Here is a 21,584-nt window from a genome sequence, read left to right on the forward strand (position 1 = left end):
AATGGTAAAATTTATATTATATATCTTGCAATAAAAAATGAAAGGAAAAAACCCCCAATACACAATACACAGCTAGCCTTCTTTATTCTTGGGAAATTAGATGCTACATCTTAGATTCTAGCAGAAGTATGGCAAAAGGGAGAAGCCCAAGCAAATTATCTAAATGCCATATGAAATCATATATATTTCAGGGTAATTTTCAGAGTGCCACAAACCATACCTGCTAGCTTTTATCTCCAAAAGAGATAGATACTTTTGTAACTGAGCTAACCTATCTCTATTAGGACTCACTAGTAGACAGGTTAATGGAAATTACACACCAAGACTGAACATGTAAAGAAAGAGGCAGAACAAAGTTTGTAAGTGGTCACCAATTACACTGAGAAAAATCTTTCTAAAAGGGTGGCAGGTTCCAATATGTAATGACATTGCTTAATTGTTTATAGTTTTATTTCTCCTTTAAAACTATTTTTGTAAGAATAATAGTCTCATACAGGATTACTCATTAATAATTAGCATTTACGTGAGAAAACAACCAAGTCTGCAACCATTTGTTGATGACCTTAGTTTGCTATATTATATAATGATTTAAATTTTGTAATTGATATGGAAGATAACAACCCATTTCCTAGTTGTAAATCATGTGAGAATTGAGGCAGTAAAAATAAGGCCCAAGACAAGGACACAGGAAATGTTAGGATAATATGTGAATTTTTAAATAATTGAATGAATCGGTAGTTTACAACATGTGGCCCCTGGACCAGCAACATCAGCATCACCTGGAAACCTGGGAGAAAAGTGAATTCTCAGGAGACTGTTCCTGGCAGAGAGGAACATCTGAACATCTGATAACTGGATAGACTGGGCTTTAGGGAGAGAAAGAAGGTTTGCTGAGTAGAGGTAGTTTCAGGTGGCTGGGAGTATATTCATCAAAACAGAGCAGGGAGGGATTGGAGCATAAGGTATCTTTCCTGACATAACAGAGGTCTGGATTTCATCCTAAGAACAAAGGGGAACCTGGAAACAAAGGGGCACCTTCCTTATGCGCCAGGGACAGACTGGGTCAATAAGGGAACAAGTACTGGGCATGGCTATGGTACACTGAAGAGTGGATCCCACCTCCAGGAGTTACTGTTGCAGGCACCCAGCTTCTACTACAAGGTCTTCCAGTTTCTGCAAAGAAGCCCAGGCTCAGAGACAGTGTAAAACTGCACAGATTCTCCATGGTGGGAACTGATTCATGTTTTTTTTAAAAACAAACCCTTTGGGGAGCCTTAACCTACACCTCTAGGCCCCATGTAGACTCCCAGGTAGTACCTGGTTAAAGAAAGAACTGTGGGGCTTGGTCCTACAAGCAATCCAGTTATGCTTCCATATATCAGACCAATGCAAATAGAAGAAACATGGATAGATTACTATTTGTAACTGTACAAATAGTGTAGCCTTGATAAGGTTTCATTTTATTAAAACATAAAAGTTGATCACAGTGATCACTTGAACCCCTAGGAGACATATATGAGGGCAGACCCACAGGTGCCTAAATGCAGAGAATTGAGAGAGGTCTTGATGGTCCTTCTGAGGACTCCATCTTTCACAAGCATTGTCGGAGTTGTCAGTTTACATTTGTTTATGTAATTTTTTTTGCAAGAATGCCAGTCTCCCTACTAGAATATTTACAGAAATACAAAAATATTCCCAAATCACAATGTCTGACATCCAATCAAAAATAAACAGTGATACACAGGAGCAGGAAAATATAACCCAAAATGAGAAGAAAAATCAGTCACTTAAAACAGGCATAACATGAAAACATGCTCATCATTACTATTAGAGAAATGCAAATCAAAAGTACGAGGTACCACCTCACACTGGTCAGAATGGCCATCATTAAAAAGTCTACAAATAATAAATGCTGGAGAGGGTGTGGAGAAAAGGGAACAATCTTACACTGTTGGTGGGAATATAAATTGGTGCAGCCACTATGGAAAACAGTATGGAGGTTCCTCAAAAAACTAAAAATAGAGCTACCATATGATACAGCAATCCCAATCCTGGGCATATTCCCAGACAAAACTATAATTTGAAAAGATGCATGCACCCCTATGTTCATAGCAGCACTATATACGATAGCCAAGACATGGAAACAACCTAAATGTCCATCAACTGATGAATGGATAAAGATGTGGTACACACACACACACACACACACACACACACACACACACACTGGAATATTACTTAGCCATAAAAAAGAATGAAATAATGCCATTTGCAGCAACATGGATGAACCTAGAGATTATCATACTAAGCGAAGTAAGTCAGAAAGACAAATATCATATGATACCACTTATATGTGGCATCTAAAATACAACACAAATGAACATACCTACAAAACAGAAACAGAGTCACACAGAGAACAGATTTGTGGGTGCCAAGGGAAAGGGGGGCGTGGAGGAGGGAAGGATTGGGAGTTTGGGATTAGCAGATGCAAAGTAGTATATATAGGATGGATAAACAGCAAGGTCCTACTGTATAGCACAGGGAACTATATTCACATCCTGTGATAAAACATAATGGAAAAGAATATGAAGGATATATATATGTATTACTGAATCACTTTGCTGAACAGCAGAAATTAACATTGTAAATAAACTATATTTCAATTAAAAAAAACAGATGCAGAATGACAGATAGTAAAAGTAGAAGACATTAAAACAGAAAAATTTATTCCATATGTCTAAGAAGCTAGAAGAATGAACATGTGAAGTAGAGACATGAAAGACATAAGGAAGACCCTAATCCAACTAAAGGAGATAAAAACTATAAATTATGATATGAAATATGCTGGATGGGATGAAGGGGAGAGTGCACATAGAAGAAAAGATTAGGAAACTGGAAGATGTAGCAGTAGAAACTATTCCAAATGAAGCCAAGAGAAAAAAAAAACAAATATAACAAAATTCATCAGTGATCTTTAATAAGCAATCCTCATTATTTGCGAATTCACCTATTCACTGAACTTTATTTGTAACTCCCAAATCAATACTCATAGCATTTTTGCAGTCATTTGCAGACATGTGCAGAGTGATAAAAAATTTGAAGTTGCCCATCATGCATGTTACCAGCTAAGGTCAAACACGGTGTCACTCTGCCTTCTGGTGTCAGCTTTCATATTATAAAGTGTCCTTTTCGCAATCTCTTTAGTGCCACACTTTTTTGAATTTTTGTGCTTTTTGGGTGATTTTGCTGTTGAAAATGGCCCCCAAGCACAGTGTTGAAGTGCTGTCTAGTGTTTGTAGTGCAAGAAGGCTATGATAGAGAAAATACACGTGTTAGATAAGCTTCATTCAGTCATGACTTATGCAGCCATTGGCTGTGAGTTCAATGTTAATGAATCAACAATATGGCACATCCAAAACTAGGAAGAGGAAATTCACCAGTCTCTACATGTGGCCACTCCAGAAATGTTAAAAGTGTCAGGGGAAACTCTGACTGAAACTGACTGCCCTGGCCAGGCAAGATAGTAGCCACTTTTATGAGTTACAACAGGAGGTCCTGGTAAGGAATGCGGAATACCACCGGAATACCACCAACTGGAAGAATTCGGGAAAGGTCAAAAGGAGAAAGGAGACACCAGTCCATATGTCCTTCCAACCTCCCAGAATCCTTCTCACTGGAATCCATTTTGGCTGAGCAATGCATGTACCAACAGGAAGGACCCTGAATCAGAATGACTGGCCAGAGACAACCCAGAAACTAACCCCATTTCCATAAAACCCGAGATTGCAAGCCACGTGGCAGAGCAGTTCTCCTGGTTTCCCTTACCCTGTTGCTCTCCACACGGGGAACCCCTTCCCAATAAAGTCTCTTGCTTTGTCAGCATGTGTGTCTCCTCAGACAACGCATTTCCAAGTGTTAGACAAGAGCCCACTCTCGGGCCCTGGAAGGGATCCCCCTTCCTGCAACAAAAGTAACATCTATAGTAGTGTAATGAATCTAAGAAAAAGATGGAAAAGTGGCAAAAGCTGTGGATTCATGAGATGAAGACCGACTAAAAAAAAACAAAACTGTACAAGACAGCATTGAACATACCCACTCCAACCTAAACGATCTTTTCATACCCCTAAATACTACATGTTATCCAACCTCTCAATCAGGACATAATAAAAGCACAACATGAGGGAGCTTTTTAGCAAAGTTCTCAACACCAACAAAGAAACCACCATGGGACTTCCCTGGAAGTCCAGTGGTTAAGACTGTGTTTCCACTGCAGGGGGTGCGGGCTCAATCCCTGGTCAGGAAACTAAGATCCCACGTGGTGCATGGTGTGGCCTAAATAAATAAATAAAAGAAACCACCATGATGGACTACTGGATGTCCGTCACCATATGCACTATTATTGTGTTGGCACAGCCTGGGATAATAACAAGCAGACTACTATCATTAACTGTTAGGAAAATGCTTCGCCAGACTGCCTGAAAAATTTCAAAGGCTTTGAAGGTGTTACAGAAAATATAAAGGACAGTGTCAAACACATAATGCATATCACATGGCATATAAGTAAAAAAGGCTTCAATGACATGACGGAAGACATGGAAGAAATTCTGGCAGAGAAGGAAGTGGAACCCACCAACAAAGACCTGGAAGAGATGGCAAAACACGGCAACAACCTCTCCTTTGGTTTTCCTGGGTCAGGAGATTAATCCACTCAGGGCACTGCCCCATCACACATCCTGCAGTTCTATCAAAATCAGAGTTTTAATGTTTTTAATTTTGGTTAATTTTTAATTGTTTCTAGGACTTTCTTTGCATGACTGTACTGTAGAGCAGTATACTGTATAGTGTTTACATGTTTATTTTATATGAGTACTGCATATGTGTACTGTTTGTATGTATGACTGAGTGAAAAAGTTAAAGCAGTACAGTAACAATACACAAAAATGATATAAAATATTTTTTATTATAAGGAAATATTGGATGTAACATAAGAAACATTTATTAAATAAGGTGTCTTTAAAAACAGAAAAAAATTCCATAAAAGATTATGTATTGGGACTTCCCTGGTGGCGCAGTGGTTAAGAATCCGCTGCCAATGCAGGGGACATGGGTTCAATCCCTGCTCCGGGAAGATCCCACATGCTGCAGAGCAACTAAGCCTGTATGCCACAACTACTGAGCCTGCATGCCACAACTACTGAAGCCTGCATGCCTAGAGCCCGTGCTCCACAACAATAGAAGCCACCACAATGAGAAGGCCATGCACTGCAACAAAGAGTAGCCCCCGCTTGCCACAACTAGAGAAAGCCCATGCACAGCAATGGAGACCCAATGCAGCCAAAAAAAAAAAAAAAATTAAAAAATAAAGAAATAAAAAGATTATGTACTGATTGGTTGATGAAAATGTGAACAGAGGCTCACAGGAACTTAAACCTGTATTGCCACTAGGAGCAATGGTTCAGTATTCACTAGTTCAGTGTTTGTGGTGAATTTATAGAATATAACTACCATGAATTAGAAGAATTGACTGCATATGTAGGTGTGTATGTATATGTATTTCATGACTCAGGCCTTATATTCAAGGGTAGACATGACAGTGTTTTGTAACAAAGAACTTTTAATAAATGTTAGCAGAGCTGCCCCAATGGTCCAATTCTCCTGACTATAGATAGATAAGAAAACACATAAAGGTGATGAGGCCTTTTGATCTCTCCCTCTTCATCCCCTCTGCATGTGCACACACACAATTGACAAATTGTCATAGCCTGGCAGGGAAATCAGAAAGCAGCCACACATGCATTTCTCCTTCCTCTCTTCTACATCTCTTTGTTCTTTTAAAATACTCTTGAGATGGATTTATAGTATAAACATAGGAAGAACTGTTGCTGACATTTTCCTCAAATGCATGACAACCACTGAGTCTCTCTCGTGGATGACTCTCAGGTGTAGTGTAGAGCTGCAGGCTGGGTCAATTTCTAGATGACCTGCCACAGAAAGCTTTCACAGAGATGAAAATTATGATGTTTCTCTTCAGATGCTGAGTAAGATATTTCTCTGGGCAAAAGACTTCCCTGAATAGTTATACTTAAAAGGAAAGGTATTTCACCAGTATAAGTTCACTAAAATTGACTGAAGTGAACACATTTGCAAAAGGCCTTGTTACATCTTTTAAACTCTGGTGTGAATCTTTCGATGGTGAATGAAGGATGAACTATGGCTGAAGGCCTTCCCACATTCACCACATTCAAAGGGTTTCTCTCCAGTGTGAGTTCTCATGTGTTGAGTTAAGGCAAAGTTGTCACAAAAGGCCTTTTCACATTCTTTGCACTCATAGGGTTTTTCTCCAGTGTGGATCCTATTATGCCGAACAAAATTTGCAGGTTGGGTAAAGGCCTTTCCACATTCTCTGCATACATAAGGCTTTTCTCCAGTGTGAATCCTCATGTGGCGAGTAAAGGAAGAGCTATAGTAAAATGCTTTTGCACATTCTTTACATTCCAAGGGTTTTTCTCCACTATGGGTCCTATTATGTCGGATAAAAACAGAATGGTGTGTAAAGGCCTTTCCACATTCACTGCACTCATAGGGCCTCTCACCAGTGTGAATCCTCATGTGTTGAATTAAGGAAGAGCTGTCACAAAAAGCTTTCCCACATTCTTTGCACTCAAAGGGCTTCTCTCCAGTATGGGTCCTCTTATGCCGAATGAAAGTGGAGCGGTGAGTAAAGGCCCTTCCACATTCGCTGCACTCATAGGGTTTCTCTCCAGTGTGAATCCTCATGTGTTGAGTGAAGGATGAGTTCAGACAGAAAGCTTTTCCACATTCTTTGCACAAAAAGGGTTTTTCTCCTGTGTGGGTCATATTATGCTGGATAAAAGTGGAGCGGTGAGTAAAGGCATTTCCACATTCACTGCACTTGTAAAGTTTCTTTCCAGTGTGAATCCTCATGTGTTGAGCAAAGGAAGAGCTGTAGTAAAAAGCTTTCCCACATTCTTTGCACAAAAAGGGCTTTTCTCTAGTGTGAGTCATATTATGCTGGATGAAAGAGGAGCGGTGGGTGAAAGCTTTACCACATTCTTTGCACTCATAGGGCTTGTCTCCAGTGTGAATACGCTGGTGCTCTGTGAGGTGAGACCTGCGTTTGAAGGCCTTCCCACACTCAATACACTTGTATGGCTTTTCCCCAGTATGAAACCTCATATGTCGAATGAAGTCTGCCATATAACGACAGGCTTTCCCACATTCACTGCATTCATAAGGCTTCACTCCAGCATGAATCTGTTGATGCCGAACAAGGGCCCAATTCTTGCTAAAACCTTTTCCACATTCCTTGCATCTGTAGAGATTATTCCTTGCATCAGTAACAGGGTCTCCTCCTGGTTCTTGGGAATCACGTTCATGCAGAGCATCTCGTGTAGTGACTCGCTCCTGTAAAACCCTTAAATAAAGACTATCATGTGTCTCAAAGTCATCATGTTTATGGCTCAACTTCCTAGGGCATGTCTCCTTGTGGATGTCTGTTCCTGGCCTCAAGTTCCCTTCCTGCATTTCTGACAGTTCTTCCTGATCCCTTGCTTGCTCCAGCCTGGAATGCCTTGAGGCTCCATGTGTCACTCGTTCCTCAAAAGGGGCTCCCTCAGTGAGGACCAGGTGAGAAGCAGTAAGCTCTGTGATCTCAGGTTTTGCTTTTTCACCTGAAGGAAATCCAATATAAGAAAGGTGCCTATTAGTGATGTCAACACAGAACAAAATAAATTACCACTTTAGTGGAAGAATGAAGGTGAAAATAAAGCCTCTACTGTCTATGGCATTTTTACATCTTTTAAACCCAGGTTTAAAATTTCTTTCTTTACTGATCCTTGGACTCTTGACATCTTTAAAAGGTAACCCAGGAGGAAAATCTGGTACAGAATAGAAAATCTGGAGTGGAGACTCCTCCTCACTCTCCAGAATGGGGTAGGGTGGACAGAGTAATGATAATGACTGTGTTCCAATATCTCATAGTGCTATGACAGCACAGGGAAGGTGGACCTAACTTGGCCCAGATGGAAGACAGAAAGAGGTCAGTGGAGGCTACCTGGACAAGGTGCTACATGAGCTTATTTCTAAAGATGAGTAGGAATTCCCTGACAGAGGGATTAGGAGAAAAATTGTAGCAGATGACTGAAAGTACAAAGGTTCGGGGTTTTGAGAGAATGTTGAATGCCAGGCAAAGAGAAGAGGATGACAAGATGGTGGAGAGGGAGGCAGGGAAAGAGGAGAAACAAAATCTTAGGATTCTGGAGTGTGTGAAAGTTGGGGCAGGGCAGTGATAAGCAACTGGGTGCAAATATTGAGTCTATTATATCTAGTAAAGACTAGGTGAACAAACTCAAAATAGATAACATTTAGATGAAGTAAACCAGAAAACATATCACATTAATGAAGATTTATATGAAAAGAGATTAATAATATAAAGTTGCCAATTTCCCTCAAATTCATCTATAAATTTAATACAACTTCAGATAAATCCCAGTAGGGTTTTTCATGGTTATTGGCAAGCTGATTGTGGAATTTATATAAAATAACAGAGAGACCAGGATATCTCCGAAGAAGAATAAAGCAAGGGGACTTGCCCTTTGAGGAATTAGGATTATGATGAAATCATATACACCAAGGCAGTGTGATGTAGCATAGATATAAGATAAGCTGTCAAATTGTCAAAGGAAAAAACAGAATTGGGAGCTCAGAAATGTATACATGGAACTTTGATATATGACAAAAGCAGCAGAGACACCAGTGGAAAAAGGAAGGAATACAGCAAGTCCCCTATATACGAACCTTCAAGTTGTGAACTTTCAAAGATGCGAACAAGGAGCTTACTAATGAAGACTGGATGGAATTGGAGGCTCAGAGAAAGAATGAAGAGAGACAACAGGAAGAAGAAGTAACTGAAGAACCAAAGAGATTCATGATGCAGGAAATGGCAAGGGAATTTTCTTTATTTGAGGAGGCACTGTTAGTCTTTGAGGCACAGGACCCAAACGTAAACAGTACACAAAAGTTGCAGCAGCCATTCAGAATGCAATCCAGTGCTACTGTGTCATCTATGACAAGAAAAAAATAGCTACTATCCAGACATCACTGGATCATTTTTTTCAAGAGGGTAGACAGAATTGAATCCAGCACGGAACCAGAACCTGTGCCATCAATGTCAGGTGTGAAATTGCAGCTTGCTCTTCTCCTATTGCTGATGATCCTTCAGCTCTACCATCTCCCACCTCCTCCAGTCAGTAACTCTTCTTGCCAGTTCACTCTATGCCAGCTCCTGTATACCAGCTGTTGTACTATACTACTGTACTTTTCAAGGTACTGTACTGTAAGATTAAAAATGTTTTCTTTATTTTTCGTTTGTGTTTGTTTTTTATGTATTAGTTGTGTGAGAAGTCTTGTAAACCTATTACAGTACAGTGCTATATAGCTAATTGTGTTAGTTGGGTACCTAGGCTAACTTTGTCGGACTTACAAACAAATTGGACTTATGAACGTGCTCTTGGAACAGAACTTGGTCATATGTAGGGGGCTTGACTGTATTCAATAAATGAATGTAGAAAAATTATTTGCCACAATGGAAGAAAATGAAATTGTATTTCTATCTTGTACAAAACAAAAAATTAATTCCAGACTGATTAAGACTTAACTGTTAGAAGCTAAAGATCAAAAACTTCTAACAAATAGTGAAAATGACTATCTTTTAGATCTTGGGGAAAAGGAAGATTTCATAAACATACAGAAGCATTCTTTATAAAAGACTAATCAATCTGACTAAACTAAATATAATTTTTAAAAAGGTAAACAAAGAAAGATGGCTATATTAACATCAGGACTATATTAACAGACTACAGAGCAAAGAAAATGGGACAAAGAGGGACATTATATAATGATAAAAAGATTAATCCAACAGGAAGACATAACAATCCTAAATCTGTATGTACCAAATATAAGAGCCTCAAAATATACAAACCAAAAACTGCGTTGAAAGGAGAAATAGACAAAACTACAATTACAGCTGGGGACTTCAACACTCCACACCCAAAATGAAAACTGAACGTATTATGAACTGATATTTCACAGATGTATATTGGCCAATCAACATATGAAGAGATAACTCAAATTTCTTAGATATGAGGGAAGGGCAAATTAAGACTACAGTGAGAGACCATTTTATATTCACCTGATTGAAAAAACTTATCAAGTGTTAGGGTATGGATCCATGGAATTGTTCATACAAGGCAGGTGAAGTGTAAGTGGGTATAAATAACCATTTTAGAAAACAACAGGGCATCATCTAGTAAAGTTCTCCTTTTGCTTAACTTATAATCCCCAAATTCTAGTCCTAGGAATATTACTAAGAGAAATTCCTACACGTTTGTGAGAACATATGCATGTGAATTTTCATGGCTGTATTGTCTGTGGGTACAAAAAATTAGAAACAAGAAAATTCCCATGAAAATGGATGAATACATTGTGTTATACTCATATAAATGACCATAGAAGAAAAAAATGAGTAAACTATAGCTTCATGCATCATGAATCTTAGTAATGTACTGTTAAATGAAAAGTACAAATCCTATACAACAACATAAATGGATACTTTTTATAGTATTCAAATAAAAAAGCAAACCATACACACACAAGTACGATGAACAATCTTTATTTTTTTGAGAATGTCAGTTGTTTTTTATTTTTTTTTTTTGCGGTACGCGGGCCTCTCCCTGTTGTGGCCTCTCCCATTGCAGAGCACAGGCTCTGGACGCGCAGGCTCAGTGGCCATGGCTCACGGGCCCAGCTGCTCTGCGGCATGTGGGATCTTCCCGGACCGGGGCACGAACCCGTGTCCGCTGCATCAGCAGGCAGACTCTCAACCACTGCGCCACCAGGGAAGCCCGAGAATGTCAGTTTTTAATGGCATTATAAAAATGATATGTACAATACATACCTAAAATTTAAATTGTGGTAAAATATACATAACATAAAATTTACCATTTTGAGATGAAACCATCTTAAAAAGTAATGGATAGAATAATTAGATGAAGTGGACAAATTCCTTAAAAGACTCAAATTACCAAAACTGATACAAGAAAAAACAGAATATCTGAATAGCCCTGTATTTACTCAAAAAACAAATTTTGGTATGGACTGAATGTTTGTGTTCCACCAAAATTCATGTGTTGAAGCCCTAACCTCCAATGTGTATTTGGAGATAGGGACTTTACAGAAGTAATTAAGGTTAAATGAGGTCATAAGGGTAGGGACCTGAGAGGATTAGTATCCTTATAAGAAGATACACCAAGGGACTTCCCTGGTGGTCCAGCGGTTAAGACTCCTCACTCCCAATGCAGGGGGCCCGGGTTCGATCCCTAATCAGGGAACTAGATCTTGCATGCTACAACGAAAGATCCCTCATGTCGTAACTAAAGATCCCTCGTGCTGTAACTAAAGATCCCACAAGCCACAACTAAAGATTCTGCATGCCACAACTAAAAGATTCCCACGTGCCGGAACTAAAGATCCCGCATGCTGCAACGAAGATCCTGCACGCGGCAACGAAGATCCCGTGTGCCGCAACTAAGACCCAACACAGCCAAATAAATAAATAAATAGATATTTAAAAAAAAAAAAAAAAAAGAAGAGACATCAGAGAACTCTCCTTCTCTTCCCCACCACCCCCAGCACCACACACCACACCTAGGAAAGGCCATGGTCTCTTTGTCTTCATATAAGAACACTAATCCCATCATGGGTGCTCCATCCTCATGACCTCATCTAAACCCAATCACCTCCCAAAGGCCCCACATCTTAATTTCATCACATTGGGGTGTTAGAGATTCAACATACAAATTTTGGGAGGACACAGATATTCAGTTCATAACAAGGTTACATGAGAAAATGTAAATCAATCATCACAGTGCATGGCAAGTGTTCTGTAAATTCTAGACCACTGTCTCCTATCATTATCACAGTTGTTGCATTTGTCCATCAGAATGTCAACAGTAACCTGTAAGAACATTTTTAGTACTGTGGTGCTGAGAAATACCCCTACTCAAAGAGTAAAGGGGCAGATACCACCTACTCACTAGTATCTGAAGCAATGAGGACTCTTACACGTGGCCGGTGGGAATGTGAAACGGTGCAGTCACTTTGAAACTGATTGATGGCTTCTTTTAAAGCTAATCATGTAACTACACCATGATCCAGCCAGTCCACTCGTATGTATACTCCCAACAGAAATGCATGCTTATAGCCAACAAAAAATATGATCAAGAATATTCATAGCAGCATTCTTCATAATATTCCAAAAATGGAGAACAGCCAAATGTCCATCAACAGGAAAACAGGTATATATAATCTATTAATTCACTGAGATATTGCACAGCGAGAAACTAACTCCAAATATATGCAACCACATGGGTAAATTCCAGAGTCATAATGATTATCAAAAGAAGACAGAGATAGCAATATCGTGTACTGTGGAGTTCCATTTATAAACCTTCAAAACTAATCTATGGTGACAGAGTCTAAACACTGGTTACTTTTGTAGAAGGGGATATTAATAAGGAGAGAAGTACAAAAAGCCTGAGAGGTGCTGGAAATACTGTATTTCTTATCCTGTGTGGTGGATACTCTGGCTTATATATATGTAAAATTTCATGATGATGAACTTTAAGATTTGTACATTCACTATGTGTAAATTACCCCTCAGTACAAAAATTACAGAAAATAGTAAAGGGGAGGTCTGTGTAGATGTCTCTTCTGAGAATGAGAAAAGTCCTCGAAGAAGCTTGGTAGTTCAGCTGAAATAGAGTCAACAACTTTTGGAGAGCACTGGAGAGCCAAGAGCATTTATTTTTTAAAATGTTTCCCTCAAGTGTCAGAAACTTGACCACGTTTTTTATGTTGAGTAGAGAGAAGATGGAGATATACAAGAGGTAGGAAATAAATGAAGATGCACATTCCCTGATGCAGTGGACAGACTCATGTATGGTTCCCCATAATCCCTGCCTCATGATGTTCACACAGTTTTGATACCCTCTGCCTGAATCCTAGTAGGACCTTGATTTACTTCTAAAGAATAGAATATAACAAAGGTGACAGAATGTAAGATGTAAGAGATAAAGTATACGTGTAAGATCTTTCTTGCTGGAGTCTCTCACACCATTACTTGATTTGAAGAAGTAAGCTGACATGTTGCAAGCAGCCTACGATTGCAGCTTTGCAGAGGACCCAGCTAAGCTGTGCCTGGATTTCTGATCCACAGATGAGAGATAATACATGAGTGATATTTTAATATGAAATAATGAGTGATTTTTAATATTGCTATAGAGCAACAGATAACTAATACACCTGAGAAGGTAAGTGAAAGTATGACCTAGATGCTGCTTGGGGAATTAGCCATGGCTGGGGATGAGAACTCTTCTGAGAGGTGAGAAGGAACCCACAGGGATAAATCAGTAAGGGTTAGAAGGCAAGAAAAACAAGTGAATGGCCTTTATTTTCAAAATGAACTAGGCATATGCTGAGATCTCAGTGGCTAGGGAGGTGGTGATATTTGGAATAAGGTGTGAGTAGATGGGGAAGTGGATGTAAGACATAAAGCTGATCAGAGGCACAGAGCAGATATGGGGGGGACCAGTTAGGAATCTGTTAGCATCATGCAGGCAAAAGATGATTATAGCCTGGACTAGGGTGATGGTGCTGGAACTGATGGAACTGGTGGAGACGATGGATTCAGGAGAAACGTATGATGAAATATGATCAAGATTCAGGGATGGCTGGATATTGGGAATGATGAAAATGGAGGTGTTGAGGGGTTGTTCAAGTTTGTTTTTGGCTTTCTCATCTTAGTGAATGGCAAGGCCATGAATTGAAATGGGGAGACGAGAGGAACGGGCAAGATCATGAGGTCCTTTTTAGGCATGATGGGTGTGAAGTGCCTTTGAAACATTCAAGTGAGAACTGCGGGAAGGGGTGAAGGCTTGAGACAGACTCAGCAGGGCTGAGGAGGCGCTGGCCAGAGATACTCACTGGCTGGCTGAGCAGCCTGAAGGAACCCTAGTGGGGAGAGATCATGAATCTGCGTCAGTGCTATCCACGCACTTGAAGTGGAGCTGACAAAGGCAAATGTCCCCTTGAGGTTTTACAAGACAGGAGGGTAGGAAGATGACAAGGCTAGGGACTGCTTCTGAACATCTCATTTACAAATGGAAGGATGGATGCATGCAGGGATGTATAGATAAATAAATGATTGGATGCAGGTAGAAAAGAGTGGGAATGCAAAATATAGTTGGAGATAGTAATCTGCAGAAAAAGAAAGGACTGTCTTTTCTGAATCTGGAAGGAAGTTTGAGATATCATTGTTCTCTATTCATTATGAGTAATAATATATGAATATTACTAGTAGGTAAATTTATTAAGCCACTAACTTTGGGTCAGGCAATGTCCTAATAAGCAGTTTCAAGTTATCTAATTACATTCCCAAACAATACAGTGATGCAGAAACTATTATTACTCTATCTTTTTCTAATATAGGCTAAGTTTAGCAAACTGAGTATATGTTCATCATATCCCTGGTATTTTGTCCTTGGGCACAAGGTTAAACCACATTTCTATGACAAAACACGTAGCCTAATGCCCAGTTCTTGTCAATGGAATGTGAATGGAAGTGACTGTGTATGCAAGTGGATATGACTACTCCCCTTCTCTCCTGTTCCTCTTGGCCAGGTGGATGATGCCAGGGCCACCTTACAGGCACATACTGACAATAGAATACACCTGGGTCCCTGAATAGATATGTGGTACAGAGCTCCCCTGCTGACCCACATTATACCATGGCACAAATGAGAAACAGTCTTAACCAGTTGACCCACCAAGATTTTGGAGTTATCTCTTATAGCAGGTAGCACCAACTCAGCCTTGAGTTGATATCAAAGGCACAGGGAGATCATGCAACTTCCCCAGGGTCATGAGGCTAGTAAGTGGCCAAGTTTACAGCCCATCTCTTACCCAGTATACCACATTTCAACCCTAGTAAAGGCAAAGAGTGTGATGGGATTGGGAAGACAGAGGAAACACAGTTCAAAGTGCTCCATGACCACCTAAGACCCCAGGAAGGCTGCAAAAAGAAACTGCCCATGGAATTTCAGACACAGTCATTCCCTGGTAGTCTGCCAGCTGCCATGCCACCCACCTGTACAGGTGCTTCTAGAGAGGCCTCTCTTCACTGTCCTTAGTTCTTGCCCATGCTCCAGTAGGTGAATCAGCTCTGGTTTGGGAACAGGATGCCCTGTGCATGGAGAAATAAATGGGGCATGGGTATATAGGTAAAGACAAAAGGAAAACTCTCAAGTATACTGGAGTGTACACCTTTAACACACCACCATGAAACCCCAGAAAGGGGATGACTCCTTCCAGAAGGTTTTCCCTAATTAAATCAATAAGATTCAACCTTCCCATGCATCAGAACTACTTAGACATGCCTGGTTCTAAACACAGAACAAATTAAACCAAATCTCTGGGCATAAAAACTGAGCTCTGGTTGTTTTCAAAGCTCCCCAGGTGATTCTGGTGCCCAAGGATGGCTAAAAACACTAGACTAACTCAACTGATAGTCAGTTATCTGAGGTAGGCCATGACCTAAATTGCTACCCATTCTTAAGAAAAAGCCTTCAATCCAGGTTGGGAAGACAGGGCTGAATGTGGGGACCTGCTGCCTTACTTGCTGCTGCATCATCCTGTGGCCACTTCAAGGATGCTGGCCTGATGATCTGGGCCAAGGAGAGAAAGCAGACAAACAGAGACAACTGGGTTGGTAGATACCAACCCAGGAGCCAGCACCACCTCAGGGCTTCTCATTAGGTGAAGTAATAAACTTTTTTCAGGGTGAAACCTGTATGAGGTGGTTTTCTGGTACATGCAGCCAAATATATGTTGCCAAATTTGAAGGCTAAGGGACAGGAGGACTCTGGAGAGAAGTCAATGACTTAGAAACCAGGACCACAGAAACTCTGATTAGAAAATCCTGTACTGCAAGCCAGAGTGCACCCAGCTGTCACTGAGCAAATGTTCACTGATGTCTGCCATACTCCTGGCACCAAGCTCAGTGATGGGGCCGTGGAAAAGGAGAACCAGATATTCCTTCGCTTCTGTTGGACCTGAGCTCCCTGACCCCTCAGGGACTTGGCTCGTGTTGGTCCCTCCACCTGGAATACTATTCCCCAGATGTCTCCTTTCAACAACTAATCACAATTGTCATAAAATAACACTGGATTTACTTCACTGATGACTGACCTCCTGGGAGAGACTATGTGGACACAAGGCTGGGAGAGCCCTGTCAGAGGTAACCATTTCTGGATAAAGTGGACATTTAAGGTTTAGGTGGGAGAACACTTGGGATTTATTAATTTATTATATATAACAAATGCATGTGTGGCACTTGCTGTGTTCCCAGTTCTATTCTAAGCACTTTACAGATACTAGTTCACTGGGGCTAAGTGGAAGGTTACTATAAAAATATGATAAAACAAAAATAATCATGGTCCCAGCAAGCTCATGCTGCCGACTCAAGTCTGTGAGTCCTGCGACTGTTCTTTCTGCTGAAGGGAAATCAGCCAACAGCCATGTGAACGCTGAAGACTCAGCACTAAGCCCAGACTCTCTCAACAACAGTCAAGAGGCAGGAAAGAAGGGAAAAAGAAATAGCCTTCTCAGACGCCCATCAATGCCATTTGAAAATATGTCTGTGTACTCTCTAAAATTAACTCCCATAGCCTCAGAGAAGCAAGGCACAGGCCTTAGGACGTAAGGGACGACTGTGCAGGTACCAGGGGTCAAAGAAGTCTTTTAGCTGAGATTGTGTTGCTTAGAAAGATACCAGTAGCACCGATGACAAATAGCTTCCTGTCTGTCTAATTCACCATGTTCTTGGAGAACATCCCATTAACCACAGGTCCTGTTAACTGGGCTCTGAGGACATTTGACCCAATCAAGCTGAATTCCAGATCATGGGAATCTGTAATAAGAATGTCAGATTGAGGTCAGCTTATGTTGGACACTTGGGTAAAAGTGTTGAGAAGAATTGCGTTTGTTGTACAACAATCCTTGATGCAGACAAGGAAACCAAGCAAGAGGAGGTTAGATAAGAACATGCTGGGGCTGGAGGGAGAAGGGAAGGCAGGTTCCTCAGGTCTTCTCAACCAGCCATGCTTAGAGAGAGAGAGTGGAATGAAAGAGGCTGTGGGTACCACACAGGTGAGGCCTTACCCAGTGAGACCAGGAGGCCACAAGTCTCCAGCATCACCTCCTGGTATAAGGTCCTCTGGGCCAGGTCCAGATGTCTCCATTCCTCCCCAGTGAAGGTTACAGCCACATCTTCAAATGATACCAATGCCTGGAAAGTCAAAGAGAAGTGGTGGGGTGCCTGTATGAGTCTACTGCTTGGTTAGTGGCAAAAGTCCAGAGAGACCCAAGGCCTGAATCACTGAGTATCTCCTGAGGACCAAGGTCTGTGCTGGGCTCAGGAGGGAGGTAGATGGTGCCTTTGACAGAACACAAAGGTGCAGGAGAGAAAAGCCACCTATATGGGAATCCACTGGGGAGTGACACAAAACAGTGGTAATCTTGTGTGGACTGTGAGTCCATTACTGTAATTCAAGTAATGATAACACAGCAGCAGCTGAGCCTCACTGGTCTGCACTGTTTGCCTGCACCTAAGGGCTTTAGATGCTGTGTTAAAGCAACTAAAAGTCTCTAGATCTGGAGCTAGACTTCCTGGGGCTTAAATCCAGCCTTTTGATGCTAATTTCTTTGAGCCTCAATTTCCACATTACCAACTTCACCATGTTGTTGTGGGAATTTAAGCGAAAATGTTCATAAAGCAAACACTGCAGTGCCCAGCACATGTCAGTGCTCAGTGTGTATTTGTGAATTTCATTAATCCTCCTGCAGCCCATGGGGTAAACACCATCACTGTCTCCATTTCACACTCAGCAAATGCGGACTCAAAGTCAAGCTGCCCAGAGTCACAGGTCTAATGAGAAGGGGCAAGATTTGAAACCAGGTCCCTCTGGTTCAGCCACGGTGGGGGAGTTAGATTTAAGTATGATGGGAGCCCCAGACGGTAGAATCTTTCATTCATCAACTGCTTACTGAACACCTGGTACAGGCCCTGCACTCTTCTAAGCCTGGGGATAAAGCAGAGAACAGGACTCACACTCTTGTCAAGGAAAGATCCTTGACAAGAAACTAAATAAATGATCAAGATAAAGTCATATGGCCCTAAGGGCTCCGAAAAAAAACCCAAAAGTGAGTGAGATGACTACAAAGATTATGGGAGACTTTACGATACGGGAGACTTTAGATGGGGCAACTGGGGAAGACCTCTCTGAGTGGATGTGGAACAAGGCTGGAATGAAGTTAGGGAGCAAGTCAGGTGAGGAAAAATGGGTAAATAAGAGAAGTTCTGAAGGTGATCTGAGCTATGATGAGAGCAAACAAGGTGGCATGCTGAAGAATAACTTAAGGCCTGTCCATGTGTTTACATGCCTTGAGAAACAACATTCCTATGCACTGTCATTAAGGAATACTGTAATGGATTCACTTTTCAAATATAAGTAAATGTGCTTGGAAAATGGGTTCACTGCCATAAGTGGCAAGCCAACTTCACTTGTAGTACCCAGATGGCATCTGCAAAGATAAATTCAGTGACTGGCTTGTCTTCTGGTCTGTCCAGGGAACTTCTACTCCTATTAGAGGAGCAGCAATTCCAAAAACGCTGCTCCCACCTCACCTCTGCTCTAGAGGCTCTCTCATCCCAGTCTCCCAGCTTTCAGCTGGGTTGAGGCCCGAGGCAGGGAGGCCTGAGGGTCAGACTCCACCTGGGTGTGAGACTAAGATAACAGCAGGACCAGGAGAGTCCCTCTCTGGAAACCACATCGAGAGTGATGCTCTCTGGGTCCTGCTGAGCACTGAAGGTCACACGTCACACGCATATCCTCTCCAGTTCCCTCAACCGAAAGAGAAAAATAGTTAATAGTCCAATTTTAGACCCGAGGGAATGGAGGCCAAGGGAATGGAGGCCAATCGACAAGCTCAAGGTTAGAGCCAGAAATGGGTGCCTCTCCACACCTGAACCCCTGGCCCGGATTCAGAAGCCTGGATTGGAATTGATTAGTACTGTCGTTCCCACACCCCATTCTCACTGGACCTCCAGATCCGACAGTATTAAGAGGAAAAGGCGAAAGGTCCCAGGATTCCCTATATCATAGCGAGTGGAACTGTGCTGACAGCGACCCCAGCGCACATGGGCCTGCGGAACCCTCCACTCACCAGCTCCGGGGCCGCCATGGGGCCCAGTGGGCAGAGTGGGACGACGAGAGGCGGCGACGAAAGCCGGTCCAGCGGGCTCAGCCGACTCCTCAGGCCAGCCCTGGGCGGGGGCACCTGGGACCTGAGTGTCCGCGGTGTGGGGTGAGCACAAGGCCCCGGGAGCCGCCTCTGGGACCTGCGGAGACCGAAAGCTGGGAACGAGCTCGGAGAGTGCTCGGCTGACAACCCGCTCGAGAGGGGGTCACGGCTCATACAAAAGCGTAGAGGTGGGTCCCATTCTCCTCGCGGTCCTTTGCTCGGTCTTGAAGACCTTTTTCTAAGAAGCGGCCAATGCCCAGTGCTCCAGCCAGAAAGGCCAGTAAGGACATACCGGCCACTTCCAAACGACGTCCTAAGACCCGACGCCAGAAGCTCCGCCCAAGCTGCAGCAGGGAATACCGGCCTCCGCCGTCAGTCATTGAGTCAGCGCCCGCCGCCGACGTTCGAGGCACTGCCTTGTGGGTAACGTAATTTCTGACTGCATCCGGTGAACTGGGGAGCTCACTTCCTGTTTTCTGTGAAAACTGTACCCTGAGGTTCCAAAGAGGGGGCGTGGCCTCGTTTCTTCTTAAAGGCACGCAGATTTCCTTGTCCCTTCAGGCAATGCCCCGCCCTTAAAGGTCTGTAACACGTGACCCATGCCTTGACCTTCCGCACTGTACTCCTGCCCCAGCGTTTCACCTCTCTGAGCCAGGATTTACAATGAAAAATGAAGATTATTCTTTAAGATAGTAATTTAAAGTGTTCCCCTAATCCGTGGTTTCCAACCCACAGACCACATCAGCATTACCTGGGAATTTGTTACAAATACAAGGCCTCAGACCCCACTTCAGACATACTGAATCATGTACTCTTGGGTGGGGCCCTCATACCTGTGCTTAAGCCCTCCACGGGATTTTAATGCTCCAACACAGTTAAGAACCGGACTCTTTAAATTCCAGTGAATGAGACAAAACTATCTACTTCCTGGGAGATAACTAAAAAGTGCTTAGCACTAGGCCTAACATAATGATAAGTACTTAAGAGCTTTTGCTGTCATTTTATTATTATTTTATATTAGTATTATTGGCAATGTCTTCACAAGGATATGGCATACGCTGCTGTGAGAATAAGTCTGATATACTTCTTTGCAGAGTCATTGGTGATATTTGTCAAAACATGAAATATATTGACTCTCTGGCTCAATAAGAAGCCTCCTAAGCAGTGTTTAAGACTTCTACATAATACAGTGTTGTACCATTTGGCTCACGTCATTTTGTTTTTTTTTAATGGTCCATGCAGCAGAGTTTCATAATATAGGTAAATCTATTTACCAAGGGATACTTCCTTACAGGCCACATGATTCAAAATTTAGCATCACCAGGAGTAATTGCCTGCAGGCCTAAGTGAAGAGTAAAGTTGACATGGTTTCTAGTTTGTTGGTTAAGATGACGTTATTTTTCATCTTTAATTCATAGGAACCAGGACCTCACCCTTCCAGCCCTCAGGGCAGCCAGGCACAAATGAATGGTCGTGAGACAGCCAAGTCTAACACTCAGGGTCTCAGGGTCACCAAGTCTTGTTCTCATCAAGGGACTGTCAACCCATCACCCAAATTTAGAGTCCACAAGAAGATGGCAGTAAATCCTGGGGGTTGTGAGAAGTGAAAGCATTAAGTCCAAAGAGGCATTCCGAGGATGGAGCAGAAATGAGAAAACATAATGATGACAGCTTCACAATCACTTCTGCCCATATTCCATTACCCACAACTCATTCACATGGTCCCCAAATGGATTGATGACCACCCAGCCATTTTCTAGCACAATCCTTTAATTTGGTCATCAGGTATCCTTTTTATTATTTATCCTCTACATTCCACACTCTCACTTACTCCTTAATGTGACAAGCCAAAACCCTGTCCTGTCTCTGACCTCATCTAAATTTTAGAATCTCAGAGTGATGTGTCATATTACGCATCTGGTCCAGATTTTGTTCCTCTAAGATCAGGAAGCTCAAAACAAAGCTAAATGTGGCTTCTACCCAGACCTGATGTGCAACTGCCAATCAAAGACATGATGGAAGGACATAAACTACTGGGAAAAATACCCCTGCCAGCTGAAATTTCTATGCACAGCAAAGTACCTTCCAAGAACAGTGTGAAATAAGACCATTTAAGGCCAAAAATGTGAAATGAATGGAAAAATAAC

General features: G+C 41.9%; 2 protein-coding genes across 2 annotated transcripts in view; one reads left to right on the forward strand and one right to left on the reverse strand.

Moving 5' to 3' along the window:
* Positions 1 to 5,968: 5,968 nt before the first annotated feature.
* ZNF599 (zinc finger protein 599) lies at positions 5,969 to 19,827 on the reverse strand. The gene is made up of 4 exons (XM_027079377.1): positions 19,360 to 19,827; positions 17,296 to 17,422; positions 15,224 to 15,319; positions 5,969 to 7,691 (listed from the first exon to the last, which is right to left on the reverse strand). Exons 1-4 carry the CDS (start codon positions 19,609 to 19,611, stop codon positions 6,166 to 6,168), a joined length of 2,001 nt encoding a protein of 666 aa, XP_026935178.1. The 5' UTR covers positions 19,612 to 19,827; the 3' UTR covers positions 5,969 to 6,165.
* Positions 19,690 to 21,584, forward strand: part of ZNF30 (zinc finger protein 30) — a 73,982-nt gene continuing 72,087 nt past the window's right edge. The window contains 1 exon segment of the mRNA XM_027079929.1: positions 19,690 to 19,860. Coding sequence (XP_026935730.1) covers positions 19,690 to 19,860 — 171 coding nt within the window.

The sequence above is a fragment of the Aethalodelphis obliquidens genome, unplaced genomic scaffold (genome assembly GCF_003676395.1).
Source record: "Aethalodelphis obliquidens isolate GAN/ISIS:26980383/991018 unplaced genomic scaffold, ASM367639v1 scaffold43, whole genome shotgun sequence".
Taxonomy (NCBI): Eukaryota; Metazoa; Chordata; class Mammalia; order Artiodactyla; family Delphinidae; genus Aethalodelphis; species Aethalodelphis obliquidens.